A 26999-nucleotide genomic window follows, 5' to 3' on the forward strand; every position below is an offset into this window, starting at 1 on the left:
ATGCTTTTATTTCAAGTTAAAGAATGTGCCCAAACAACAGGAAGCAACATGCTTTCATCACTGAGCAACATTTTTAACCTGAACTGGAATTGAACATTTAAGCAGCTTGGCATGGTTTACATGTAAATCAAATGTATTTAGCACAGAGCACTAATAATTGGCACACTCTCCAGATCAAATTGGAATTGGAAAATGACTGTGACAGTTGGTTTTTTAGGAGAGAGGAAAACTGGAGTACCCAGAGAAGCACCTCTTGGAGCAGGGACGAGAAGTTTCATTTGAAACTAAAAAACACTGATTGAAGTACATTGTTCATAACAGACTAGACACATACATGTATGCCAATTTCTGCTGTTAGCAAATACCTTTAGTGCAATCCAGAACATTTTATTTGCTAGTCTTAGAACATTCAAAGCAGTGAATTTTCTTTCAGTCTCAGTTTTCGCACCATAGAATATTTTTATTCTATTTCAAACATTGTGGTTTTCAGCCACTTTTGGACAAAATGATTTGATTATATCTACAGCAAGGAGTGTCAGAGAGTTGGTTTCTTAAACAAGAGTTCATGAGTCTTGGACTTAATTAACACTAGATCTACCAATACTAGGGGTGCCCACGGGATCATTTTGCAGGATAATTCTGTTTAAAAAATTACCTCAGAAATTCAGATTTAGGTTTAAGGAAAATCCAACCTTTTCTGCAACAAAATGCCAGCTCAAAATTTTTGTAATATTGGAAAAATAATTCGTTCATTTTCATAGGGGCAAGTATCTTGTTTAAAATGCTAAATAAGGTGATACATACATAGCTACATACATACTTTATTGGCTCATCCCCACGGGGCTTTTCAGAGTCAATTTAACATTACATAACTAAGTACAAGACAATGATAAAAGACAAAAGAAGATAAAGCTAGTGGATTAACTAAAACAGTCATTAAGAAGTTTTTGACTAAGTAAGCGCTTGAACACTGTCATGGAAGGGCTAAGTTTGAGCGAAGGCTGCAACCCATTCCACAGAGAGGTTGCTCGATATTGAAAGGTCCTTTGGCCGCTAGCAGTGCAGAAGAGTGGTATGTGCGTAAGAGTGATCAGCTAGAATTTTTGTAAAGCCAGCAATAGCTAGTAAATTTAGGAAACAACATTCTGTTTGCTAAAGCTTTCTGCAGCCAAAAGTCTCCGCTAAAGAAACCGAACAGATCAAACTGTATTAGGTTACATACAATATGTCTTTAAAAGGACACAAAACTACCTGGGGACACAGGAGATAATATTTTGAGTATTTGGTTTAAATGTTCTTGTTGGGTGCGCCTGTTGGTTGTCTGTTCCCCAGGAAAAAATTTCAAGAAAAAAATTATGCATATAATATTATTGAATCCAAAGAACCACCCTGGATCCAGACCATCTTTCATATTCTCCTGCTGGAGTAGCCTGCACAGAAGTCTCCTATTCCCATTAAGACTAGTACCTTTTGCAATGAAGGAACAATTAAGGGAAGGAAACTGACGACATCTGTACACAAGGTTGTGTTCTGAAACATTCACTTTTCAGTGATAAACGGAACGTATTATGCTGTGTTTCTGCAAATGAAACCCCCTAAAAGAAAACAGCCCTTCGGTAACTATAATTCTGCCATTTGGCGAAAAAAATGTCACAGTATGTTAACACTCCTATAAATTTAACTCAATCAGTTGACTCCCTTTTTCTGAACAGATGGAAATACAATTGTCCCTGGTTACTAATTTAGTAAATAGTCAGTAACTTACAAGAGAAACATGATTAATACATGTATCAGTAAGTGAGCCCAGTGATGATAAGTAGAACCAAAGCTTAACTGCCGGACATGTGTATTGTCATGTGTTCGTATCTAGATGATATTAATAACACATCAATGAGAATCAGCTATACTGCAGTATACATTAAAAGTTTAACGTTGTTACACTAGGATGTACATATGTACCTTAGGGAAATTTAAGGGAGTTCTTCCTTGCAAGTGGACTGTAGACAGACTACAGTGTGCAGCATAATGACTCATAATTTATGATATGAATTCACAACAGATGTCATTTATGTAAATTGCCAAATCTTCCTGTCATTTAAAGTCACTTTACAACACCTTAGTACCTTCCCACGCGATCGCGAGCCCATTACCATAATTAGTTACTTTAGAACTGACTGTTAATTTCCTTAACTCGTTTGCACTATAAATCTATCGATCGGTGAATTTCGCTAAAATCTTCCATTTATGTTTAGAGATTTCTTTTCAATTTCCCTGCCTATTTAGATTTAGTGACCAAATAGGCCCATTTAAACCAGCTTTCTCCAAATAAGTCCTTTCAATTAACCGTAAGCTCATAGCTTTTATACATGTTGGAAATATCAATTAGTTAAACAGCTTGGATAAAAAAAAGCTTATTAAATGGGCCAAAATGAAACGTTTGGAGAATAAAATTTGTTCACTGTCCGATTGCTGTTCTAATTCTCGGACAAAATAATATTCATTCCATAAAATTCGAGCTATGGAAAATGAGTGCAACCTGCAGATCAATCGATCAGACTTAAGAAAATTTCTATTTGCAATTAAATTAATTTTTTCCTCTGAAATAAGCGTGTTCGTTTATTCAAATGACTTTAAAATATAAACAGCTTTGTGTTAGAATTTGATGGACTGGATAGACAATACTTACTGAAGATTATAAACAGCAGGTTTCATACCAAAATCTCCTGGCACGAAGCGGAACAGTCGACATCAGCGATGAATAAGCTTGCTTCTTCCATTCATTCCCGGAGTCATGCGAATCGTTCGCAGCACCAAACCATTCGGCGATCGCGATAGTTTTAGATATTCGATGCAATTATTCTGCTTTTCCCGAGCGCTAATGTAGCGTCACTTTCTTGTGGCGCTGAGTTATTTGTTCGTGTCAACTCTGTGTATGTTTGCGAATACCAAAGCTATCTCCACACATGTCGTTTGTCCCGCGTTTAGCTTAACAAGGAGCACGGCAGGGGGACTGGTGATCAATACGAACAATCTCGTCCCCAGTTCTCGTCGGTGGTGTTGTCACGTGACATTTTACGGAAAACAAAATGGTGAGCTGCAGCTAAAAATATCTAAATGAAAAAGTTACTAAGCCACACATATCATTCTCTAATTTCCTCCCGTTTTGCAACAAGGATGAAAAACAATACCTAGTTTTCTCTTGCTCAAACGCTGTATCATATCCCCATAATCGAGTTCTTATGCTTGCTATTATTTTATTGCAAAATCTTGGTGAGGCGCGCTAAAAAAAAAAACCACTTCTTGTGAAATTTTATACCGTGTAGCAAAAGGGTTCACCACCACACAGACAATAATGCAAGTCATCGCTTGGCATTGCAATTAGTTTGGCCTCCAATTTGAAGCGCGCGCATGCGAGTTTTGTCTACATGTGTTATTTGGCGTTGCCATGGTTTCCTGGTCATTCCGCGACTACAGCGCAAGTTGAAAATTTGGGTTTCCAATTATTGCTCTTCTCTTGTTTACGACCATTCGACGCTTTCTTTTTAATAACATATTGGATTGTTCTTCCGGATAAATTAGCCTTCGATATTTCGGTTCGCATCTAAAAGATTATACTCGTTTTTTTGCTCTTCTTCTGTCAGTTCCTCAGTTCAAATTATCTTCCAGTGGACGTGGAAAACTGCAAAAAATGCCGGCAAAAATACAAGCGAGACTTAATTTTTCTTACTCGCAAAAACATTACATTTCAGTCACCTGATGACATGATATTCACAAGCATCTGACGAAAAGAGTCACATCTAAATCTGTGAATGCATTTCTTTTCTTACAAAAAAGACCCTTTTCGTCCATTTGGGCCTAGAATGGAATCCGGTCTGTTTTGAATCCTGTATTTGTGACGTCACTTAGAACATTGCGCACGCTTTTCGCTGACACGTTTTAACAACCTCGTTTCCAGGATTTTTATTTTATTTTATTTTTATTATTATTATTTTTTTTTTTGCAAAGCGACAGCAACGACAACAACAAAAACCTGATAATGGTGGGCCGATACCAGTTTTTTCAAATCGATCCGGGTACGAGTACGATGTTAACTGATATTTGGCATTTTTCGATATCCTGATTGTCGATACCTATATTGTGACGTCATCATCCAAGACTTTTCTGTGATGCTATCACCTATACTCTAAAAACTCTCTTTATTTATGGAACGTAAACATTAAACAAAAAACACACAGCCCTAGCAACAGTGTTTCAACTTTAATTTTGAGATACTTTCTTCAAGCTCAGCGCAACAGCACGTATACAAAAGAAAAATGTTCAAGTGTGCGGTCACGTGAACACTATCGAACTGCGGATGAAAGATCAAATAGAAGGAAGATCCTCGCCTTAAACCGCCTTAAATCGCCCTAAGTCGCCCAAAGTTACGGCGACTTAAGGTCCCAGAGTAGGCCTCTCGCAGTTACTACGCAACTTTTAAAGCAGTTGCAAAAAGAGAGCCTGGAAAATATTTAGGCTTGAACGGGATCCCGTTCAAGCCTGAATTTTTTCAGGCTTTCTTTTTGCAACTCAGTGCTTAAGATGCGTAGTAACTGCGAAGATCTTTCTTCTATTTGATCTAACAAAAAGCGTTTGATATGTTGCCACCAAAAGTTGTCATTGTCGGCTGAAGCTTGCTGACATTGGGGCTGACTGTTGTTCGTGGTTTAGGTTTTGCTGTTATTGTTTTTGTTGTTGTTGTGTACGACTGTTATCGTTCTTGCTGCTGCTGTTGTTGTTTTTTATACTGTCGTTGTTACAGCTTCCCGATTCCATTTGCCAATCCAATTGCAAAAACTAACATTGATGCGGAGCAGTAGTGCAGCTTTAATAATGAACAACAACATCAAAACAATGAGCAGTAACACAATAACAACTTAAAAATCAGAAAAATGGACAACAGCAACAGCACCAACTACAACAAAAAAGTATTCGAAAAATTATGTTCGATACGTTGCGGCAGTGCCGCACCACACATCTGATAACGTATAAAATGAACTGACATCACTCAGCTGCCAATTCATTCTTCAAAGGATCTATTAATGCACCACATGTACACACTTATCTGGTTAACTTCTTTTATTGAAACATTTCCCGGTATATTACCCGTGTACATTGAGACACAAATCTAAATTTACCGTTGACTACAATAATCCCTCCAACTATACAAGCATAAATGCTCGACAAAACATAACAAGCGTAAGAGAAAACCATGAACGGAACAACCAGTCCTGACCTTTTGCTCTCCAGGTATTTCTATAGGTGCTGGTGAGTCTTGTTGGTTAAAACTTCTTTTAAGACCTTACATCTTATCTAAAGGGTTTCGTTTTCGTTTGACTACTTTATCTTCTCGAAAACGTCGCAACAAGTCAGCTTTAGCAGCCGCTTCATCGCGGAGATCAGATGCTCGAGCTTCCTTGTTTGTTACATCCGGGACTTTATCTGCTTCAGCAATTGAACGTCGTCTGTCTGCAATGAATGGAGTGCAACAGTTAAGCTTGTATATTTTGATAAGAGATATACTACTTAAAGGGAACTGACCTCCACTCCGACAACAAATTGACGATAAATTGTCGGAAATAGTGTCTTAATTATAAATTTAACTTTAAAAAAAAGTAGAAGTGACATTCTGAAGATTGATAAAAATTAGATATGATTATCGCCTATCTTCGATTTTAAATTTCCCGGGCGCCGCCATTTTGAATTTCATGACGTTGTACGGTTGTCGCCATTGTCAGTAAACAGAAATTATTTTGTGTGAAGCAATTGAGTATTTGGCGTCATGAAATCCAAGATGTTTGGTCTTTCAAGTAGAAAGCTACAGAACAGCACTTTCCTGTGGTGCTATATTTATGCTATACAAGGTGGTTCTCACTTTTGAGTCTGTGGATGAAATCCTAAACTGTAACCATTCAAATGAAAGCTACTGAGAAGTATTTTCCTGTGGTGCTGTTTATTATGCTGTTCGTGTGTAGCTATTCAGATTTAAACTATTAAGACAACCTTATAAGAGACATTCCTCCTTTTACGGACTTCCGCTTCAATCTCTAGATACCGTTTTTGCATTGCGCATTCCAACTGAGCATAATTTCTTGCATTGCCGCTGAAACATGGCGGATTTTACTGATGCCAAGCTCAGTCAATACTGAGCCGGGTTATTTACTCCCAAACGAGCACCGTAACCTATCATTTTTATCCCGTTATTTTAACTTATATCCATTTTCCTTTCCTTATATGTTGAAAACGTTTAAAAAAGTATATGACAGAAAAAACAGAAAAAGAGTCATCGCTAGAAACAAGAGCTTACTGAGATCCGCAAGAAACGTTTTGAATTGACACTGCTCCATATTGTTCGTCCGTGCCAAGAAATTTATCTTTAATGGCTGCTTATGCTTCATACAGTCTATGATGTGTAACCTTTTTGGAAGCTCTCCTTTATATATGTAATTCCTGTTCCCACTAGAGATAGCAAGAACAGACCAAAACAAACAGGCTCGTATTTGAAAGATAATAATTCAGCAATTGTGGGTAACTTTGATCTTAAGTGGATCAAAGCTAGCTCTTTTGCGAGCACGGTGATCCATTCTTTTCATTGCATTTTTTCGAAATAATACAATAATGCAACTCAGTTAACGATCAGTGAGAGCTGAGATAATTTTACGACAACTTTTTTTTTTTCAAGGGAATCATCTTAACTTACTCGTGATAATCCTGTAGACAAAATTGGCGTCTGCGCCTCCAGCGCATGCGTCAGAACCCTGTGGACAAGCCTGGGTTTTGTTCTGCAAGCACTCGTCTGACGCGCCATAATTGTCATAGTTTTCATCCGCTTTAGCATCGCTCCAGCATTCCCCTGTTGAAATAGAGACACATCCAGGCTACAGTAATTCCTTGAACATGCACCTATATGATAATAGCCGCAGTCGTTCTTGATCTTCGGCTCGTGACGTCACGTACCAAAGAGCGACTGCACAGGAGACTACTATGATAAGCGTCTCCCCTCCCCTCCCCCTCCGTGTCCATTTGAATGCCAGTACGGTTGAGTATAAAAGTTTAGGTAGTGTTTATCACTCAGAATTTTTTAGAATCTTTGGTAATTCAGACCAGGGCCCAGTTGCTCGAAGCATGGTTAGCGCTAACCCGGGTTAAATGCCATGACAACCTATAGGTTTTAATACCTCTTAACCAATGGTTAGCGCTAACCATGCTTCGAGTAACTCAGCCCAGAATCAAAGTGAAACTGGGCAGGTCTTGACTTACAACGTAGTTGCTTTATTCAAGTCGCATGTTGCAATTTCCTTCATGACCCCAGCCGATTGTACTGTACGTGTAGGGAGGGGGCAATAGCTACTGTTGGAATTAACTGATGCATTATTAAGCCTGCCACCCACCAGGTTGGGACTGTTATGTTCCACTACGTTAATGTTCATTTCTCTCACTTAAAAGCGTATTTGATCATTGCGTCATGGACAATGCCTTCTGATAATTCAGTGCCACTTTTTGTTAATTCATTTATCCTTATTTCATCAAGGTCCGGTTGTTCGAAAGCCGATTAAGGCTGTTCATTGATAAAAACAACAACCGAGGTTTTTATCTCTCCAGTTAAAAATCTACAAGTTAAACTCGATTCCGCGGCGCACGCTGTTTGTTTGTGTGTTTGCATGCAACGACATAAGTGCAAGAAAAAGTAGCCCGTGTAACTGGTCAATGGGAGAGGAGGAAGAGGTGTGAATCGATACTGAAGACCACGGAACCCTGCATAACCGCGCTCACTCATGCTTGCGTCACAGCAGTTGACACGTAAGCACGTTCCTTATGCGCATGCTTTAAATTCTTTTGCTTACCATGGTTACGCACTCCGAACATGGTGTATCCCTTCTGACGGACCTCCCTCGCGCACCTACACAAAAATTTGGTAAATTCTCCTTGCCATTCTTTTCCATATACCATCATTACTCCTCTGAATTTGTCACTGGTCGGATTTACTTGGTTCAGTAGCTCGTTAGCGAATGCGGGATTCTTAGAGTCCTCACCATGGCAACCAACGGCCTCATAGGATATCTCACACGGGGCATCTAGAAACGACGAATCGTGGATGTTAAATATTAACGTGGAGTAACCAGTACATTGATTTCAACCTGGCAAATTGAAACTCGCGTTTAAGTAGTGCTTGCACGAGAAAACACCTTTGCGCACATCAAATGTGTGGTCAAAGACTGTCAAAGGCCACCTTTGATTACCTTTGATTCGAATCACAGGTGACAAAGGCCGCATTTGATTCACGCTCGTCAAAGGAGGAGTCAAATTTGATTGGAATCAAAGATACTTGTGAAGATATCACATATTTGATCCACCTTTTACTAGCGTCACAGCGGAGTCAAAGTTGTTTGATTTCAATTTGACGGCTTCAAAGGTAGGGTCAAAGTTGTTAATACATTTGAACTCACTTTTGATTCGAGTCAAAGGTATATGCAAAGGCGTCACATATTTGACGTATTTTTGATGTGCATCAAGTGTGTTGTCAAAAATGTTATTATATTTGACCTCATCTTTGATACGAATCAAAAAAAGAGCAAATCCAATTTTTCGTGCAGTTAATTTGCAGCTTAAAACATAAGCACAACCATTTTAATCTTGTTCCACTGTTGATTTGCTTATAAATTATGGTTTGATTGGCATAGGACTAACGAACACCTATGAGTTTTGCTTTTGTGTTGTTTGTTTGTTGTTGTTGTTTTTGCGTTATTGTTTATTTTTTTTTCGTTGAATGACGTTTTGGCAAAATCTCGGTTAGCGAGTGTGATTGCTTTCGTCATTTTTCCAATTAAGTTTTTCTGTTGTCGTAACTGTTGTTTGCCAGATTAAAGAACTAAAAATGCGAAATGATGTGTATGAAAATTCATACCTTTGAACTGCGGAAGAAAGACTGAAAAAACTATAGTAGCTCACCTGAAAGTCGATAGACTGCGTTGGCGTAGTTTAATCCTGCGCAGTATTTGCGGTGGGGTTCACACTTTTCAAAACACTGGTCCTGGCAGTTTCCTGACACACCTATTTTGGCATATGTATTCTCTCCACCGGCTCCACTCCAACATTCTCCTGAATAAACAACAAAACAGTGTACATGAAATACATGAAACAAGGGTGACATACGGCTTACTTTGTTTCTCGTGTACTCGTCCTATTCAATTTTACAACACGTCTCAATACTCTTAAGCGCCTTCATGTACCGCTAGATGAATAGGCCATTTTAGAGTTGTCTGCTTAGTGACCTGGCCTTAGATTGGAATCGAGGCTGGGGGTGACCTTGTTTTGATACAAACCTCACTGCTGTTCATATATAAATGAAAACTAGATAGCATAAGAACAGCATGATTTACATATGAAAAGCAGTGAGGTTTGTATCAAAACAAGGTCACCCCAGCCTCGCTTAGAATCCAAGACCAGGTCACTAAGCACACAACTGTAAAATGGGCTATTTTCACTGCCCTTTGTCAAAGATTAGCGTACGTCAACCTTTGGACCTGCTAGTCAGTGGCTCGAGATCTGGTGCATGTCCGCATTCATGGTGTGTCTTTCAAGCAGTTTACCTCACGGTGTCTCTCTAGCCGTCTCGACAACTGAGTTTACCCTTGAAAAATTAAAATTATTTTGGGAAGGGTAGCATAGCGACCATTAAATTGTCTTGGTTGTTCTTGCAAAGCGAAATCAGTAAGATCTAACAATATTCCTTGTTTTTTTTTTTAATAAAACAATTTTTCCACTTGCGCTTGTTGTACATGGTATGGTTATAGCCAAATCGGTGCTATGCGCATGCGTCTCTTCGGCTATTCATTAGGGCGCACTTGTGTATTAATTACTTTTTAAATCTCTATATACGCAGTATCGAGAACTGTACTCCAAATGTTGTACGCCTGTTTACTGTTGCTAGCTTTTCAATCACTGCTCAAATACCTGTACAAGCTGCGCTGCAAAGCTACACAGGTTATTTTTTCTGTAATTATTCTGCAGGTATTACAAACCATAATACTGTACTCCGAATGTTGTGTGCCCTTTTTCCTTTGCTAGCGTGGCGCAGCGACAAACAAACTCGGGCATGTAGGCATCCCAGTTCCTCCAGTCTACCGACTGGCCGCTGTAGATTTTAAGATTCTTCTGTCTGTCCGTCATGATGTAGTCAGGGAGCGGCCGAGGGTTAACTTTGTTGTCTTTGAAGCAGCCGATCCTCTCTACATCCAAACCACAATCAGGTACTAGAAAAAGAGAACGATAATGGACCCTTTGCATAAATGGCACCCAAATTTAAATAACAATACTTGATACATCCTAAGCCTCGTGTTTATGTTTCCAGACAAAGGATTTTTCACATGAATATGAGGCTTAGGATGTATAAAGTATTGTTATTCAAATTTGGGCGCCATTTATGCAAAGGGTCTATAGCTTGATTAAATCATAGTTAATTGAAGGCAATGGTTGTAAAACCTGATAAACTTCTTTGTTATATGTTTTTGTTTGCCTTTTTAGCCTTGACCGTGCACAAACAACAATAGAATTAGGAATGTGTTGGAGCAACTGACCAATCGAAACGTTTTTGTTAAGATATCAAACTGTAGTGTGAACGTTAAACCAAAGGATTACGCAGGGTCGCAGCCGTTCCAGTATAAACTGCAGCACCATTGTTTTCATGGCAAGGTTTCATAACCAGTCCCTCAAGTAACTATGATTAAATGGACAATGCCATGTACATTTAGCGTTACTTAGAAACGGCAACTTTGACAACAATGGAAACCAACTGGAGTGGTTCCTTTTTTTGGCTATTTTAACTATCCTGTGCAGTGAAAGTATTAATACCTGTGTGACTCTTGGAGACAAGGGTATAAATGGGTAGCAATATTGGTAACTTTAGGCTTTCTTTTTTCAAATTCAGCCTTTGGGACTTGAGAAATGACTCAAACTCGTCGGTGAATTTCTCCGCCTTTGAGAACTCATTTAATGTTTACCGAACTGTTGTCCTAGGAGAATTTTATCATTGATTACATATATCTGATTAATTAATCAACAGAATTTTTAAAAAATAAAATCCTTTTTTTTTATTTTCCCGCCATTTGAGGACATGAGCGTCTTCCATCTTGTCCACCAACAGCCTCTTCCCCAGGACTTCCTTGACGCGCGGTCGAGTGTGTTTCCTCATTGAGCTGTGTCACGATGGTGACAAGCCTACGGCAGAAGTCCGGCTCACTCGATAAGGACGAAGAGGGCTGGGAAAGAGGCTATGAACCAACACCTCAGGACGACCGATGAAAAAGGACGGCAAAATCTAGTAACCTGAATGTGACTAATCTCGTACCTAGATGTTTGTTTCGGAGAAAACATCTGGTAAAATCGATCAAGTTCTCCCGTCGATCTGATTGGCCAGTATAATTAATGGCTCGATGCAAGTCGTATCAACCACCGTTTGCGAGACTTTTCAAGTCTCTGTTTTTGCACGTGCGTAGACGCAAGACTTACAAAAAAATATATCTTGACACTTCCGTCCTTCTGTGGAGGTAGTTTCTTGTATCGATTTAAATTAAACTTAACTGTTCATTAAACATAAACATACAATTTTTTATAGTGTTGTCTCTCTGTTCAAAGTTTTGTGAAAATGTTTGCTTGGCAATCTAACGCGTACATCCAACTAGTACGCGTAATATAGCGTACTCTGGTCACAATTGTCAGCAAACGTTAGTAGCTTCTTTTCGGGAAACTTGAAGTCATTAATTTTCTTTTCTGAATACGGTAGGTAAAATATTACCGTATTCAGAATAATACATCTTGGACTATTCGTGAGCAATGTCATCCTCGTTTCCAAAGCCTACGATCTTTTGGTCAGCAGTTCAATTAACAAACCTCGAGGGCTCTGGGTACGAGACTGCAGCAAAGTCTTTTTTGCTAGAATTTTTGAGCATGTGCAGTTGCATTGTGCTATGTGCCACATTCATGACACATTATGGAATCATAAAAATGGATTTTACAAGATGTTCTTTTCCTGCGCACGAGATTAGAATGTGACAACTTATGCTATTATGAACGCATTTTGAGGAGATTTTTTGACTTAAACTGTCGTCCTGGGATCGTATAGGGATCTTAAGGCATCTTACCAGATGTACTGTCCCAAAGAGGGAGAAGGTTTGTGTACGAGATTAGACAAGTGAGGGGTAATTTCTTACCTATTTCAAAAACAAAGTTTGTCCACTGTTTTCCAATGCAGTGTCTATCCAAATCGCCACAAACCTTATAGTCATCTGCGATGCAGGTCTGGGACTTTTGGAAGGTGTCAAGATCATATGAACCAGGGGCTCCACTCCAACACTCCCCTGAAATAATTAATGATGAGTAATTATTATTTAGTGACTAGTAATAGTAATCACAGTTTAAAAAGTGCGGTCGACATTAGCTTCCCCCTCGTTTTCGTCACCTCGCCCTCTCCTTCGCGCGTCTCTCAAGGAGCCTGGAACAGGCTAGGTCGGCATGCCAATTTGTATGTTGAAGAGAGGGAACTTGTTTGGGTGAAATCTTCACGTGAAAATGAGGCCAGATTCTTGCATCAAAACGAGGTAAATTCTCGCGACAGAGAAACGAAGTGGCCTTGTTCCGCATGCATTTGCACAGGCAACCCAACGCAAACACAAAATTAGACTTGCGGTCTCCCATTGTCGACCGCGATAATTAATTCTCATGATTTTTAATAATAATATGTTACTTTGCTATCCTAATTTTAAATCTGAGGCAACCGTGGATGATCGTTCTTTTGCGTTTGCAGTTTTACCTTTTTTCAGACTGGAGATCAGTAAAAAAAGGGTAGGCATTTCACAAGCTGAGGTATAGAAAAGGTTCGGGCAAACTGTTAGTTTAGCGATGTAGTGTTTCTACTGTAGATATGTCAAAGGTGTACCATTTTCTGTGGAAGATATGAAAGGGTTACCTTTTCTGTCAAAAATGGTATATAAAAGGGTATAAGGGTTTGAACCTGGGAGCGGAGCCTCTTCCTATAAAATTTCCACACCCTCCCTCCCTCCCCCCCCTCCTTCTACCCGGGACGACTTTACTCCATATAAGCAAACTCTTAGCTAACTCATGCATACCATAGAACTGCAAGCCAAACACTTTCCATCCTTTCTCCTTAACAATCTTGGCACATCTACAGGCAAACCTAGCCATGTAATTATTCCAATCATACCAGTCGATCTGATCACCGCCATACACTTTACTTTGTGGGTCTCTCACGTTTAGTACTTGTACTTTTAATGCGCGATTGGGAGGAGGCCTGTCTTGAAAACAGCCTTTGGCTTTGTATGGAACTTCACATGAGCTGCACTTCCACGCTTCAACTACGGCAAAGAGCAAAAAATTCATGAGAGTGGACATGCCTCGAAACCGCCAGGGCTTCTTGTTCTTTCAACACAGGAACAGGACTATCGGAGATCTAAGACAGCAACCTTTGGCTTTATATTATATTTAACATTTACTACAATGACAGGTTTCAAAATGTCTTTAACTAGGGGAAAGAGAAAAAAGAGATCAATTCAAGAGACTCGGTTATGTTTCAAAACCCCAGGGCTTCTTGAAGAAACAATAGAATGGCCTAGGTTTTTAAGGAGCAGTGTCATCCATTTTAGCGTTTACTTTGAATGGCCCAAAACCATATCTGAATAGGTGAAATTGATAAAGCAATAGTTTCTACTAGTGCACAGAAACTAGTATCAATAATCTTTGGCTGTGGATGGCTTGGGTGAAAGAGGATTGCAACTTGAAAAAATTGGCCAGTTTTTTTCAAGTTCTACATGTGTATTTTGGAGAAGTCGCTAAAAACTGATTATAGCTCTTCCCGGCAGTGGGAGAATTCACTTGGTATTTTCTTCCTGGTCAGTCAAAGAGCAATTTCATATTAGTAAAACGATTCTTCCTCAAATAATTACGTAGTTTTAATTAAAATTCAGCAAAATCGTCGTGAGAATTCCTATTAATTCTCAGCAAAAAATTTCCGTGTTTTTTTTTTCAAAACTGAAAGCAGAGAACCAGAAACTTAGAAACGTCTGAAATTGTAACTGATAGGCTGAGAAAATGGCCAAACATTTACTGTTCACAGCGCTGTGTTCAGACCATCTAAATCTGTCTAATGCTTTTCTTATACGAGCATTTATTTTTAAATTAAAGTTTAAAACTCGTATTTGAAGGCACAACAGGTACAAGTGGCACAAAGTCGCGGGCTAGTTTCCGTACATACGTCTGTAAAAATTTCAGACTTAACGCCAGTGATTTTCGCTATCTTAAAAGACAAGGGTCTCAAACTTGGCCTTTTTACTAGTTTTAATATGGTCTTACCAGCAGCAAGTCTTTTGCGTTACCGGGCCTAAGAGGATTTTAAATTACTGCGTTGAGGCAGAATTACAACTAGCTAGAGTAAAGGTTGTTTTTCTCTTATCGGGAAGCAACTGGGAAAATCATTGCTTCTCCCACACCGGATGAGGTGTTAGCACAGGGCAACTATGGCTACTCCCCAACCACCTCCCCTCCCCTCCCCCCACCACCACCACCACCACCACCCCCCGGCCTGAATAGTAATAGTAAGATCCATTCTTTAAAAATAAAAATACAATGCATTTACATAGAAAAAACGGAAAATGCAAAAATAAGCATAAAGCAAGCGTTTTCTTTAGCCAAAGGTCACATCAAACTTTCGCAACAGTGAAAAATTAACTAACCCTTCTTCGTTTTCGGAGGTAAAAATACGTCATTAAAAGTGCAAAAAAAAAAAAAAAAAAGTCAGCTAACATTTTCGGAAAGCCGACAGTACCTCGTAAATTCGGGAAATGAGATTCGGTTCGGTAAAACTTTCGACAATCTAAACTTTCAGCTGAAGAATCCGAATTACGGATGACACTGTGTTAACTTGCACAAATTTCCCATTGAAAACATAACATTATGTGGGAATACAAAAAAAAAATTTGAACAATTTTGTCTGATCTTTTCTGGGTGCCGTCCTGTGGAGGTATCTGTGGTGTCTGTGAATTGTGTTTCATCTGGGCTAATGATTCCAATCTCGATTTGGTCGTATGTGAAACTTTTCCTACTATGGTGAAAATCCAAAAACAAGAAACTGCGCTGGCATTTTGGAAAGAAAAATGTGACGTATGTAATATATGTGATGATATATTTCAAGCCTGGTGAATGAATGAGAATGATGTATTCTTCTAGAAAGTGACACAGATATACTCGGAAAAAGGAAATCCGAGTGCTCCTATTAGGAGTCGAACCTAAGACCTTCCAATTACTAATTCGGATGCTCTACCACTGAGCTACAGGAGACTCGTGGGAGCTAAGGTCATTAAACTAGGTTCATGGGACAAACATCCTGCATACTGCTAGAATTTGAATGCCGATGAGTGGTATATGTGAAATAAATGTGATGTTATGTTTTAAACTTGATCAAACGATGATACAGATATTTTTTCAGTGACACAGGCATACTGTCGGAAAAAGAAAATTCGAGTTCTCTGAACTACAATCCAGCTTATCACCACAGTGATACATAGAGTAAAGAATTGTTTCTTTAATTGAAATTCAATCGAAACACTGAGCAAATTTCGAAGTTACTCGCTTTCCAATATACTTTAATTTTGATAATTTCTCACCCAAAATCTTCCTAATAGAAACATGATTAAAAAACTGTGGTTTGCATCTTGCGGACATCTGAGGGAGCTACTCAAACAACTAGAGTAAATATTTAGCGCCAAGTCCCTTACAAAAAAAAAACTTATGCTTTCGGCGAATTAAATTAACATGTTACCTTACTGGATTATCACATTCATCATGTAAAATTAAACTTGTTTAATTTGATTTTGGTTTCAAAAGGCTATCTTATGGATAACAAGTAGGAATTTAACAAGCATGATCGAATTTTTTTTTACTGTACACGTATCCATGGCAACAGACATTGTTACGGAAAAGGGAAATTAATTAGTTCCGTGAAGGACACACAATAGATATTGAGTTATTATTGGTGATATATTTCAATGTAATTTCTTGTTATAACAAGGTATTTCGACACACCAAAGAACTGACTGGTGACACACGGGAGAAGTGCCCGTTAAGTTTTTCGTTTCTTTGCCTGGATTTCGCAAGAACACTTGTTTTTATACAGTGTTTTTATTTGTTATCCTAATCTAACCCACCACTTTTCAAACCTGATTAAAATATCATGATACCCGTCTCGGTTATATACTTTCGCTCAAGTAGTATGTTTCTGATGAGATTCAAAATTCTGACCATTTAAATGAAAGATACTTCATGAGCAATATTTTCCTGTGCGAATTGATTATTATGCGGTATCGGTACAACGTGGTTCTAACTTTCGAGTTTGGGGATAAAAATCCTAAAGTGTGACCATTCAAATGAAAGCTACTGAGCAGTACTTTCCTGTGGTGCTGTTTATTATGCTGTACAAGGTGATTCTAACTTTTGAGTCAGTGGATGAAATCCTAAAGTGTGACCATTCAAATGAAAGCTACTGAGCAGTACTTTCCTGTGGTGCTGTTTATTATGCTGTACAAGGTGGTTCTAACTTTTGAGTCTCTGGATGAAATCCTAAAGTGTGACCATTCAAATGAAAGCTACTGAGCAGAACTTACATTTGTTGTTGCTTCACAACTGAAATATTTTTCCTTCCTTCTTACCGGGTTTTGACGCTTCTGCTAATGAAGCTAGTCTTATTCATGAGAGAGGTAAATTTTTACCAGGGTTTTTTCTTCTCTTTTCTTTTTTTCTTTTCTCTTTTTTTTTTTTTTAATAAAGATAGATATTTCCCCGATCGATCAAACATGGCCAATCTCTCCCAATCTCAAACCGTAGTTAGCTTCCCTTCCGGTGTGAAAAGCTTAAATCCTGCATAATTTTTATAGCCTTAAATTTTGATTTTTAAATCCGTTTCTGCAAGTAATGACCAGCAATATTTCGATTGATTTAAATGAAGGAGCGCATTTTACATTATCTTAAAATTATCTATCTCTACCTCATTTATACAATCGCGCTCGAGCAAAACTATGATTTTCTTTGCTGTTGATTAACTAAAAAAAGAATTAGTTTTCGGCGAAGCAGTAAAATGTATAGAGATTTATAAAGTCAGTTGTGATAGCTACTTCATCAACTGAACGGTAAGAACCCAGATTTCATGCGATGTAAATCTTTTCTTTTTTTTGGTCCATTTGTGTAGCAGACCTGCAACCTTGGGAAATGGTTACAGATTTCACCTTGGAAGATTTATCCCAGCGTTTTAAAATTATTTATACTACATGACTCATAAAACGATTACCGGGACCAAAAGTCTACCGTTTCATTCTGAACGTGAGTTATCAGTCGCAACTCTGATCGTGAGTTTCCAAGCGGTTTTCCAGGCGGTTTTAGTCTGATAATAAGTTCTAAAATGTTATGTATTTTTGACAGCGTGGGTCGGTGTTATGGGCCGGGTTTTCAAGTTATTTTATGATCGTTTAAGAGATCTGTCTCTCTTTCTGTCGGTTGAACAAAAGGTTTACTGAACTAGCCTTTTAATTTGTGTTAAACAAACCCTCTCTTCTCTTTAAATGATTCGTTACTTGATCGGCATACATTCTGATTAGTAGCTAAAATAACTGGCAAACTAAGACTTTCAGATTCTTAAATCACGATCATGTCAGTTTGTAAGAGTCATTCAAGAAGCCTTTAGAATTTCAGTTTAAAAACTGTTATCTAGCACGTTAGTTATTAACTGTTTTCAAACACTACGTTCTAACATATATGACTATAAACACAGGGTACCTTGGTAACACAACTCGAAGCAAAGAACAACGAGGGTAAGAACTCGAGCCGATACCATGACGAAGCTGGCCAAGAGAAGCAGTTCGTTTGAGGTGGATAAAACTGATGTCTGATAAGATCAAACTCTTCGTCGTTTTCTTTGATCGGTACTGACAAACTGTGAAGTGAGCGTCGCTTGTTACGGGGACTGAAAGTCGGATTATATGCAATTTAAACGTGTTGTGTAAACAGTGATCGAAAATTAGCAAGAGATTATTTCGGGAAAGAAGCAATAACTTAGCGCAAAGAAGTTTGTTGACAGATGTAAACAGAAGGGCGTCCATCATCTGCGTTATTAACAGAAATGTTATTGAAAACTGTTTGAGGTAGCGGGATTCTTACGAGAATATAGACAGATGGCATGATAGTTTAATTAGAAAGAGTAGTGTAGTAATATAGATGAAATCAAGCACTAGTTTTATGGCAAAAGTGAAAACGAAAAGATTCTGTTTTATTCTATGTTAGAAAAAGACCCACAGGAGCAAAGGTAGGGAATAAAAAAATCAGGTTATTTAATGCCTAAGTTCCCGAAGATAATGTGAGGGCTTTTACCGGCGGATAGGTATGTTCGTTACTCTATAATGTTTTTTGTTCTCTTTCATTTGTTTTTTGACACATATGGCATCAAGTTACCCTCTAAGGACGGGGTGTAAAACTTTGGGTCTTCTGATAATTAACCTTATCAGCTACAATATCGCGAATTTAAACCGTGATTTAATCGATTTATTCTTAAATTAATTTAGCAAATTATCATACAAAAGTAATCATCTGCGGTGAAATAGCCTGCGTCACAGACGGACTATAACTCCCGGTAATAACCGTGGGTTATAGTCCGTCTGTGACGCAGGCTACGGTGAAACAGCCAGCTACCGATCTAAGGCACCGATTTTGACAGCATACTTATGAGAGCTAAGTACAGTGAGTAAAATTAATGGAATATGTCTATACTGTCAGTCTTCCTTAAAATGTTTACAAAGCTTTTAATCTGCTTTGTTAACTTTCAAAGAAGCTCGTGATTAACAATTATTTTCTTCACTTCAGGTCTAAAAGGCAAGAATTGAATCCAAACAAGTGTGCCGGGATTAACAAAGGTTCCATTTAGGAAAAGATTTTGTCAATAGTAACTTCATACGCGACTCCCGGGGGGTGGGGGTGGGGTTGAGGGGGGTACTCTAAACATTTTTGGCTGGGGGATGTGGCGCTGGGACTCTGAAACCCTTACCCTAAACCAGATCCAGTTCAGCTGCAATTTGCAACCCTATACGTAACTAAAGAACAAAAATCCCTACCCTATCCCAGACTCTCTATTTTCCAGACTCGGTCACTTTCCAGCCGAAACAAAATCTTTTATGTGTACAACAACAACTAAAACACTGTTTTTTACTGAGTGTCAAATCCCGAGAAAACTAGTCTAGACTAAATTCGTCAAGCAATTGATCAGTTTTCTGGAAAATGAGAGTAGCTCCCCGCCCCTCCCGAGGGGGAGAGGGGTTTGTACACCACAATAGGCAATTGAGTACAGACTCCTCTAGCCTTGTATTTGAATAATGACACTTCATGCAATCCACAAAATAAACAGCACGACACGAAAGTACTGCTCAGTAGCTTTCATTTCAATGGTCATACTTTAGGATTTCATCCACAGACGCAAAAGTTAGAATCACCTTGTACAGCATAATAAACAGCACCACACGAAAGAACTGCTTAGTAGCTTTCATCCGGAATGGTCACACTTTAGGATTTCATCCCCAGACTCAAAAGATAGAATCACCTTGTACACAGCATAACAGTACCACGGGAAAGTGCTGTTCGGTGGCTTTCACTTCAAATGGCAACACTAACGAAATTTATCCTGATCCACATAAACTGAAGAGTAGCATTAAACATTGCTAATAAAATAATAAAAATAAAAAAATGAATAGTCTTTATTTACCCTTGGCAGTGGGGGTATTAAACTTCATAAAGGAATAATTTAAATTGAAAATAACATGGTTAAAAATTCCAACTGGCAGGAGGCAGACCAGCTGGCTATTTACAAGCGTGACCGAGGAGTTGAACTCAGGGACTCTATTCAACGGCCAACCTCTATTAAGCGGCCAGTTTTCAAAGTCCCGAGGGTGGCCGCTTAATAGAGGTCCGACTGTAGTTCTATACAGTCGTGGAATATGAAAGCTCTTAATGAATTCATAGGCAAAGGTGAATTTTAAATGCAAGATTAAAGATATAGAATCTTTAGGATTAATTTCCACAAATACTTTTTATTCTTATCCGGCCATCTAACAAAATGTTTCTTTTCCCATCGCACAACTAATCCAATTTTTTGAAGTGACCGATAATATATAACAAAGAAATCTTCTTCAAACACCTTTTGAAGTGACAAGGGCTCCTTGCAAAATTTCAGTCTTGGGGGAGATAATGTATACTTCGAATTATTCACTTTAATGACATTACTCGATGTATCTCTTTTACCAGACCGACTGATAGAGAGATACGGCAATAGAAAACGAAACATTTTATTGGAACTGGCCTTTGTCTCTGAGTATTGTCGTTTCTTAATATAACAAAACAGCTGAACAATATGCACAGGAATAATCTAAATGATGAGAGATTTCCTGTGGTGGCCCCTTTTCATCAAAAACTACTGCTTCAGCTGCTTCGGCTTCGGAAGCGGCTACCGTCAGAGGCCGCTGTATTGAATCCATGAGTCGCGTAAATATCCTGGCAGATACTATCACTTTCATTCCTGTTCCTTCCCCTTGCGTTGTACGTGCCGATAATGTTCTGTGTTGTACTTCCTGCACATGCATTAGCAGTCCGATTTTTTTTTGTTTTGGACTTGAATCGAATTGGTCTATCCTTCAACAGTTGTTTTAAAACCGCTGTGGTCATGTTTGCTGCTGGCCCTGTTTCATGCCTTCAATTTTTCCCTGCTTTTCCATCTCCTCTGCCTCCTCGGGTTTCCTTTGCCGCATGGCCCTCAAGTCGCCTACGATGTCCTTCAGGAGCCCATGACTGGTCATTCTATTTCTGCAACTGTTTCATTGTTTAGTTAAAGAATCTATACTGTCTTCACCATGGAGTTATGTCAATTTTCTACACCAACTGGTAAGACCCCAAAAGCTTCTTTGTTATTTTTGCGTTACTACATGTAAGTTTTCGGCGTAAGCTGCTTACAATGACATCAATGAGTAAAAATTGCATGGACTATTGGAGTCAGTCATTCATTACTTATTGAGTATTGCCACTCAAGATTACCCATGGATTACTCGTTGATTACATTGATGGCATTGACTTGTTACGTCTAGGCGCTTTTTTGCGAGCCCGAACTGTTTTCGGGAGTTTTGAGAAACGCACATCAGGAACAAATCATTTGCTCCTGTAACTTTAAATTTAAACTGCCTCCCAGGTGGACACTCAGTCGTGGTTCCTGTCACATACCAACGCTACAGCCTCCTTGTCGATGGGGGCTTGGGGTCGAGCGCGATAAAGTGAGACGTCCTGGGGCGAATCTTCCCGATCAATTCAACGAGTGACGTCACATATGATCGCGCGCCAAGGTAATCTCGTACCCAGATCTCCAACCGACTGAGATCTGGGTACGAGATTAGCGCCAAGTAAGACTGGGAACGAGGCTGCAAACGCTACATTTTGAAACTTTCTTAAGCGGTCACTTTATTGGGGGTGTCCATTTAGTTGAGGTTCGACTGTATCGGTCAACACGAGACAACTTTCCTCAGACACGTTATTTGAGTAATAGGATTCTGTTTATTAAGAGAGAAAAGCGTTCAAATAAAATAAAAGGTAAGTCAAATGAGATAATGAAACGTTATCATATTGGTTGAAATCGTGGTGATGTAACATGGCGATATAACATTTTGTTACACGTAAAATACAATACACCCTTTATCTTCACAACACTGAGCAGCGCCACCAGTGGCCTGGTAACTAACTTCATCTGGATCAGGCGTGTGGACGCCCTCAAAACATACCCCACAATCCTGTTCGGTCGCAGTGCTCAGTTTGTAGTCCCAGGCCCCTTTCAAAGTGAACGCGGTCAAACACAAGCTACATTTAAAATTAGCTCCTTGAGAATTTTGGGATATTTTCCAAACGTCTTTCTCAGGATGATAGAGAGTACAGCGTTTCCTTCCGTAGTGGGGGTCGTACTCCTTGTGACAGCGAACACAATGAACCGTGTCAGCGGTAAACTTGCTTTTCGGAAGTAATGTTCTTAAGGCCATGATTGTTTCAGGATCTTTTGCTTTCAAATTGTGTTTTAAGATAGCGTGAAGCTTCAATGGATCAATCGTTTTAAGAACACTTCTTAATCGATGATATTCTCTTTCCATTTCACCTTGCGATAGATTACTTTTGTTGCTGACATGGTCTTGACTCTTCACCTCCTTATGAGTAAAATGGTCGCCATTTTGGAGAGGTTGAGTGAAGCCTGGGTACGAGCCACTAGTACTGCTATCCGAGAGACTGGAAATAGAATATGCTTCAGCTTGAGCGACGTCATCAGAAGATGACGAAGAATCCATAAAATGCACTTTTTTTTTTCTTTGTTTTCCGCCAAGGAGAATTTCCTCTGGTTGTTGTTCGCCATTCATTAAATACCCTCCATTTTTAAACTTAGAAGCGTCTGCTTTCAACACCATGACGTTCCCAAACTTCTCGATTATAAACTCTTCAGTTGGAAAACCATTTTTCCCAGGGAATTGTAATTCGTTATTTTGTATTTGTGTTTTCTCCAGGTAGTCAGTGTTATCGTTGCAGTAATGAACATCATTTGGCATTTGCTTTTCACATCCGGGAAACTGCAGATCCTCTTCGTCGTAACTCTCCCCAGGCTCCAAGTCGTCCTCAAATGAGGAGCATGTGCTGCACGAGCAGCAGGTGGAGCAGCTACATTCTGATCCTAAGTCATCATCTGTAAAGTTATCATGATCGTATTCGCTATTGGATGTTAAATCCTCGTCATTATGGTTAAGTCCCTGTTCCCCTACAATGGCGCCTTCCATTGCGAGTTCACTTCGGTCCTTGGGTATACTTTCAGACCACTTTTTTATCCTATAGATATGAACATGATAAAGGTGATTAATCATAAACTCATTATTCAAGACACAGATAGCTACTCCGGGGAGGGTACTCTAAAACGTTTTGGCTGGAGGTGTGCGGCTGGGACTCGGAAACCCTTACCCTAAACCAGACCAAGTTCAGCTACATCTTGAAACCCTATACTAGACTAAAGACTAGTGACTTTCAACATGCGACCCTGAAGAAGGCAGTACTGCCGAAACGTCGGTGAACATAAACCGAACTTAATAGCGTTAAAGAATACCAAAACCTTTTGTATCACCTGAACAAAACGCTACGCAGTTTTAACAATATTATCTAAAGACCAAAAATCCCTACCCTATCCCGGACTCGCTATTTTCCAGAAACTCGGTCAATATCACAGTCCAACCAAAACAAAATCTTCTGTACAATATCTTCTGTACAACAACAACTAAAACACGTTTGTTTCTGTTGTTTTGATAGTCAGTTCCCGGGAAACCTAGTCTAGACGGAATTATTCAAGCAATTGATCAGTTTCCTGGACAATTATACCCTATTCTAGACCAAACGTCTCTGATTTCTATACCCTATCCCAGACTGACCTTCTTGAAAACTATACCCTTCACAGCGGCACATACCTATATAGCTTATATGTGGGAGTATCCCAACCCCTACCGGTAGCTAGTACCATCATCCAGTTAGCTCAGTTGGTAGAGTACAGAACTGGTAAGGCCGGTGCCTACTAATACTGACCGAAGTATTTTTGTGTGGTTTAAGACTATGCGGGGAAAGCAGATCGTAGCAAGGGCTATTGAAATCCAAAGAGAAAATTGGGGGAAACCACGCATTTTTCAGAGATAATTAAGCAACAATTAATATAAAAAACAGTAAAATACAAAGCAATGTATGGCGTTTTTTTTTTTTTTTTTTTTTTCAAATAGAAGCTTTATTATCTCTGAAAATGCATGGTTACTCCCAATTTTCTTTTTGGATACCAAGAGCACTTGTTAAGTTCTGCTTTCTCCACATAGTTTTAAACCGCGCAAAATATCCCTGTATTATTAGGCACCACGTATAGGACACCTGAGTATCTCGAGATGCACAGAACGTATGCACAGTAACAAAATTAGGCACCGTCCTCAAGCGGGAGGTCGCAGGTTGAATCCCAGCCGGATCGATAATCAGGTTCCTAAAATTAGGGTGGAGAAGGCGCTTGCTATGTTTCAGTTTAAAAACTGTGAGTGCCAGTTAGACCTTCAAGTGGCTTTGGCGACCACGTAGAGATGGTGGTTCTGAACTTCAATTTCGCAACGTAAATAAACCACTGTGGGCATAAAGAATGTTCAGAAACTGTGACCACCGAGTGTGAGTGCAAGAATATGTTCGACTTGCAGTGACAACTCTGAAATGCTTCTGGCAACATGGGACCACAACTCTTTATAACAGTTAGAAGTCAATAGGATTTTGTTAAGTGTTTTAAAACCCTTCAACTTCTACTTAAAAACCGTAGAACTAGGAAATAATACGAAAGACGGAAAACATCCTGTGGGGAGGCGTGGGGAGCAGGGAGGTGTAGCGGTAAGAGCACTCTCCCCTCCCACCAATGTGGCCTGGGTTCGATTCCCGGACTCGACGTCATAAGTGGGTTGACTTAGTTGACAGTTGTCGTCCTTGCTCCGAGAAGTTTTCCTCCGGGTACTCCGGTTTTCCGCTTTCCTCAAAAACCAACATTTCCAAATTCCCAGTTACTGTTCTGCGTTGAATACACTGACACTTAAATAAAGTGATTTTATTTTGCCCAAGACACAGAGGTTGAACATTCCAACTATAGTTAAATTTAAAGTACAGTCTGCGACCGTAGCCGCCCGGCTAAAAATAATATTGATAACTGACCAATATCTCAGTTGTCAGTGACGTTTCTGGTGGCTACAGTGTTTCTATATCTGCATGACCTTTACTTATATATAACAGTGGCACTTTTCTTCAGAAGACTACAGATTAGTTTAGCTGCCTTGAAGACAAAGATGTTTTGTGGAATTATCAAAAATAACAAAATCTGTGCAATATACGACGTGACGCCTGTGGAAAAGGCCACAAAATCTACAGTGTTTCTATTTCTGCAAGACCTTTACTTTACTTATATATAACTCTCAAGTGAACTTGTTAAAATCAATATATCTAAGTGACACTTTTCTTCAGAAGACTACAGATTAGTTTAGCTGCCTTGAAGACAAAGATGTTTTGTGGAATTATCAAAAATAACAAAATCTGTGCAATATACGACGTGACGCCTGCGGAAAACGCCACGTAGCTCCGCTATTTTTACTTATATAACGAACGCTTTGATAACGTTGTCATAGGGTGAAGCTTCAAGAACCTTTCTACTTTCTCTCAAAAGTAACAAATTTTAAGTTGTCGAAAAGAACTGCACTCTTTCGCCCTACACTAAATATCCGACGTGAAATAGAAATAGCGTTTCAATATTACGCTCGAAGCTTCGCGCAGCTTCAGTATTCCTAACATCATAAAAAAACCAACAAGTACTTTAAATATTGCAGGATAAACTTATAAAATCTCGACGTTTCGACGTCGCCATGACGCCATTCGGTCAAGAGAAAGATAATTATTCAAATAATTATCTGTCTCGTCGAGATTTTACATGTTTATCCTCCAATGTTTACAGTTCTTTGCTTCAGCAAATCTCACTTGACAAGTCCTTTGTTATTTATAACTGACAAAGGCAAAACACAGCTTAGAGCCACGCTACTTCACTAAGAAGTAACGTTTTTAGCAGACCTCGTATCGAACTCACCGATATAAGATCTACTCCAACATGTAGTCTATGCAAAACGACTATCCCGTACAAATGGAGTACTCCAAGCCCAAGATTAAAATTAAAGAAAAATAAGAAAATTCTTTAGGTCAAAGATTGAAAAACAAACAGCGCCATAGGAAAGTACCGCTCAGTAGCTCTCATTTGAATGGTCACCCTTTAAGATTTAATCCACAGAGTCAAAATATAGAATCACCTTGTATAGCATAACAAACAGCACCACAGGAAAGTACTGCTCAGTAGCTTTCATTTGAATGATCGCACTTAAGGATTTTATCCACATACTCAAAAGTTAGAGCCACCTTGTGCAGCATAATAAACAGCACCACAGGAAAGTACTGCTCAGTAGCTTTCATTTGAATGGTCACACTTTAGGATTTCATCCCCAGACTCAAAAGATAGAATCACCTTGTACACAGCATAACAGTACCACGGGAAAGTGCTGTTCGGTAGCTTTCACTTCAAATGGCAACACTAACGAAATTTATCCTGATCCACATAAACTGAAGAGTAGCATTAAACATTGCTAATAAAATAATGATAATAAAAAAAATGAATAGTCTTTATTTTCATCCACAGACTCAAAAGTTAGAGCCACCTTGTACAGCATAATAAACAGCACCACAGGAAAGTACTGCTCAGTAGCTTTCACTTGAATGGTTACACGTAACAAAGACTCAAAATTTCGAGCTATCTATTGAGCTAAACAGAATCACAGCACAGCATTACTTAATACTTAATAGAGTTAAAAGTTAAACCACCTTTTGTAGCAAACACACTATAAACAGAACCACAACACAGTATTGCTCCAGTGACAACTTTCGTTTAGTGGGTCACACATTAGGATTCTGTTTACGGCATGACCTTTGTGAATAAAAAATTTGTTTACCAGACTTTTTAAATCCTCTTCATAAACGTTTAGGGCCAAGTCACGGTTACCTACCTCGCTTCAAGATATTTTTAGGTGATTCCGAGTTGCTTCCTCTCAGACCATCATTGAACGAGTCTTAGAAACTAAATGTTATCGCTTACGACTTCATTTCCCTTCGTTTTAAACTGATATTGCTAAGACATCGATATTGTTTGACTTGTGTGCCATGACAAAGTTATTTTTGCATGTCTGGTTTGCCTTCTAGAAAGAATTTTTCCGCGATAATTTAGTGATACAGCTCCGACCTGCACATAGTCTTTTCCTGTA

The 26999-nt window shown here is 39.0% G+C and overlaps 3 protein-coding genes across 7 annotated transcripts in view; all 3 read right to left on the reverse strand.

Annotated features, from left to right (window-relative positions):
- LOC146484823 (uncharacterized) overlaps positions 1-3883 on the reverse strand; it is a 28623-nt gene extending 24740 nt beyond the window's left edge. For 2 of the 3 annotated variants that reach the window (XR_014863525.1, XM_085104263.1), the window contains exons 1-2: positions 3754-3883; positions 2687-3094 (exon numbers count right to left, since the gene is read on the reverse strand). The gene's annotated coding sequence lies outside the window, so the exon portion shown is untranslated. The remainder of the gene's footprint in view (positions 1-2686; positions 3095-3753) is intronic. The other variant, XM_085104264.1, reaches the window with a different exon arrangement.
- Positions 3884-5073: 1190 nt separating this feature from the next.
- Positions 5074-18100, reverse strand: LOC146484824 (uncharacterized). Its single transcript, XM_085104283.1, has 8 exons — positions 17872-18100; positions 13161-13406; positions 12246-12392; positions 10059-10289; positions 8986-9135; positions 7881-8111; positions 6737-6889; positions 5074-5505 (listed from the first exon to the last, which is right to left on the reverse strand). The coding sequence occupies exons 1-8, from the start codon at positions 17927-17929 to the stop codon at positions 5339-5341; spliced, it is 1383 nt and encodes a 460-aa protein (XP_084960409.1). The 5' UTR covers positions 17930-18100; the 3' UTR covers positions 5074-5338.
- A 3425-nt stretch (positions 18101-21525) lies between these two features.
- The window catches only part of LOC146484825 (uncharacterized), a 10351-nt gene continuing 4877 nt past the window's right edge, over positions 21526-26999 (reverse strand). Inside the window, exons 1-2 of one of the 3 annotated variants that reach the window (XM_085104287.1) lie at positions 26691-26910; positions 21526-22980 (exon numbers count right to left, since the gene is read on the reverse strand). In XM_085104287.1, coding sequence (XP_084960413.1) covers positions 21789-22931 — 1143 coding nt within the window. In that variant the 5' untranslated portion in view covers positions 22932-22980; positions 26691-26910 and the 3' untranslated portion in view covers positions 21526-21788. Of the gene's footprint in view, positions 22981-26690; positions 26911-26999 lie in introns of those variants that run through there. The other 2 variants (XM_085104286.1, XM_085104285.1) reach the window with 2 other exon arrangements.

The sequence above is a fragment of the Pavona decussata genome, unplaced genomic scaffold, assembly GCF_977016875.1.
Source record: "Pavona decussata unplaced genomic scaffold, jaPavDecu1.1 SCAFFOLD_29, whole genome shotgun sequence".
Taxonomy (NCBI): Eukaryota; Metazoa; Cnidaria; class Anthozoa; order Scleractinia; family Agariciidae; genus Pavona; species Pavona decussata.

Bases quoted from the DNA above. Each gene is read 5' to 3' on its own strand.
- LOC146484824 (XM_085104283.1), bottom strand. From the start codon at position 17,929: ATGGTATCGGCTCGAGTTCTTACCCTCGTTGTTCTTTGCTTCGAGTTG. The intron at 9,136-10,058 runs GTTTGTAATACC...TTGTTTATTCAG, and splicing joins ATTCGGAGTACAGTATTATG to GAGAATGTTGGAGTGGAGCC. The intron at 6,890-7,880 runs GTAAGCAAAAGA...CTATTTCAACAG, and splicing joins GTTCGGAGTGCGTAACCATG to GGGAATGCTGGAGCGATGCT.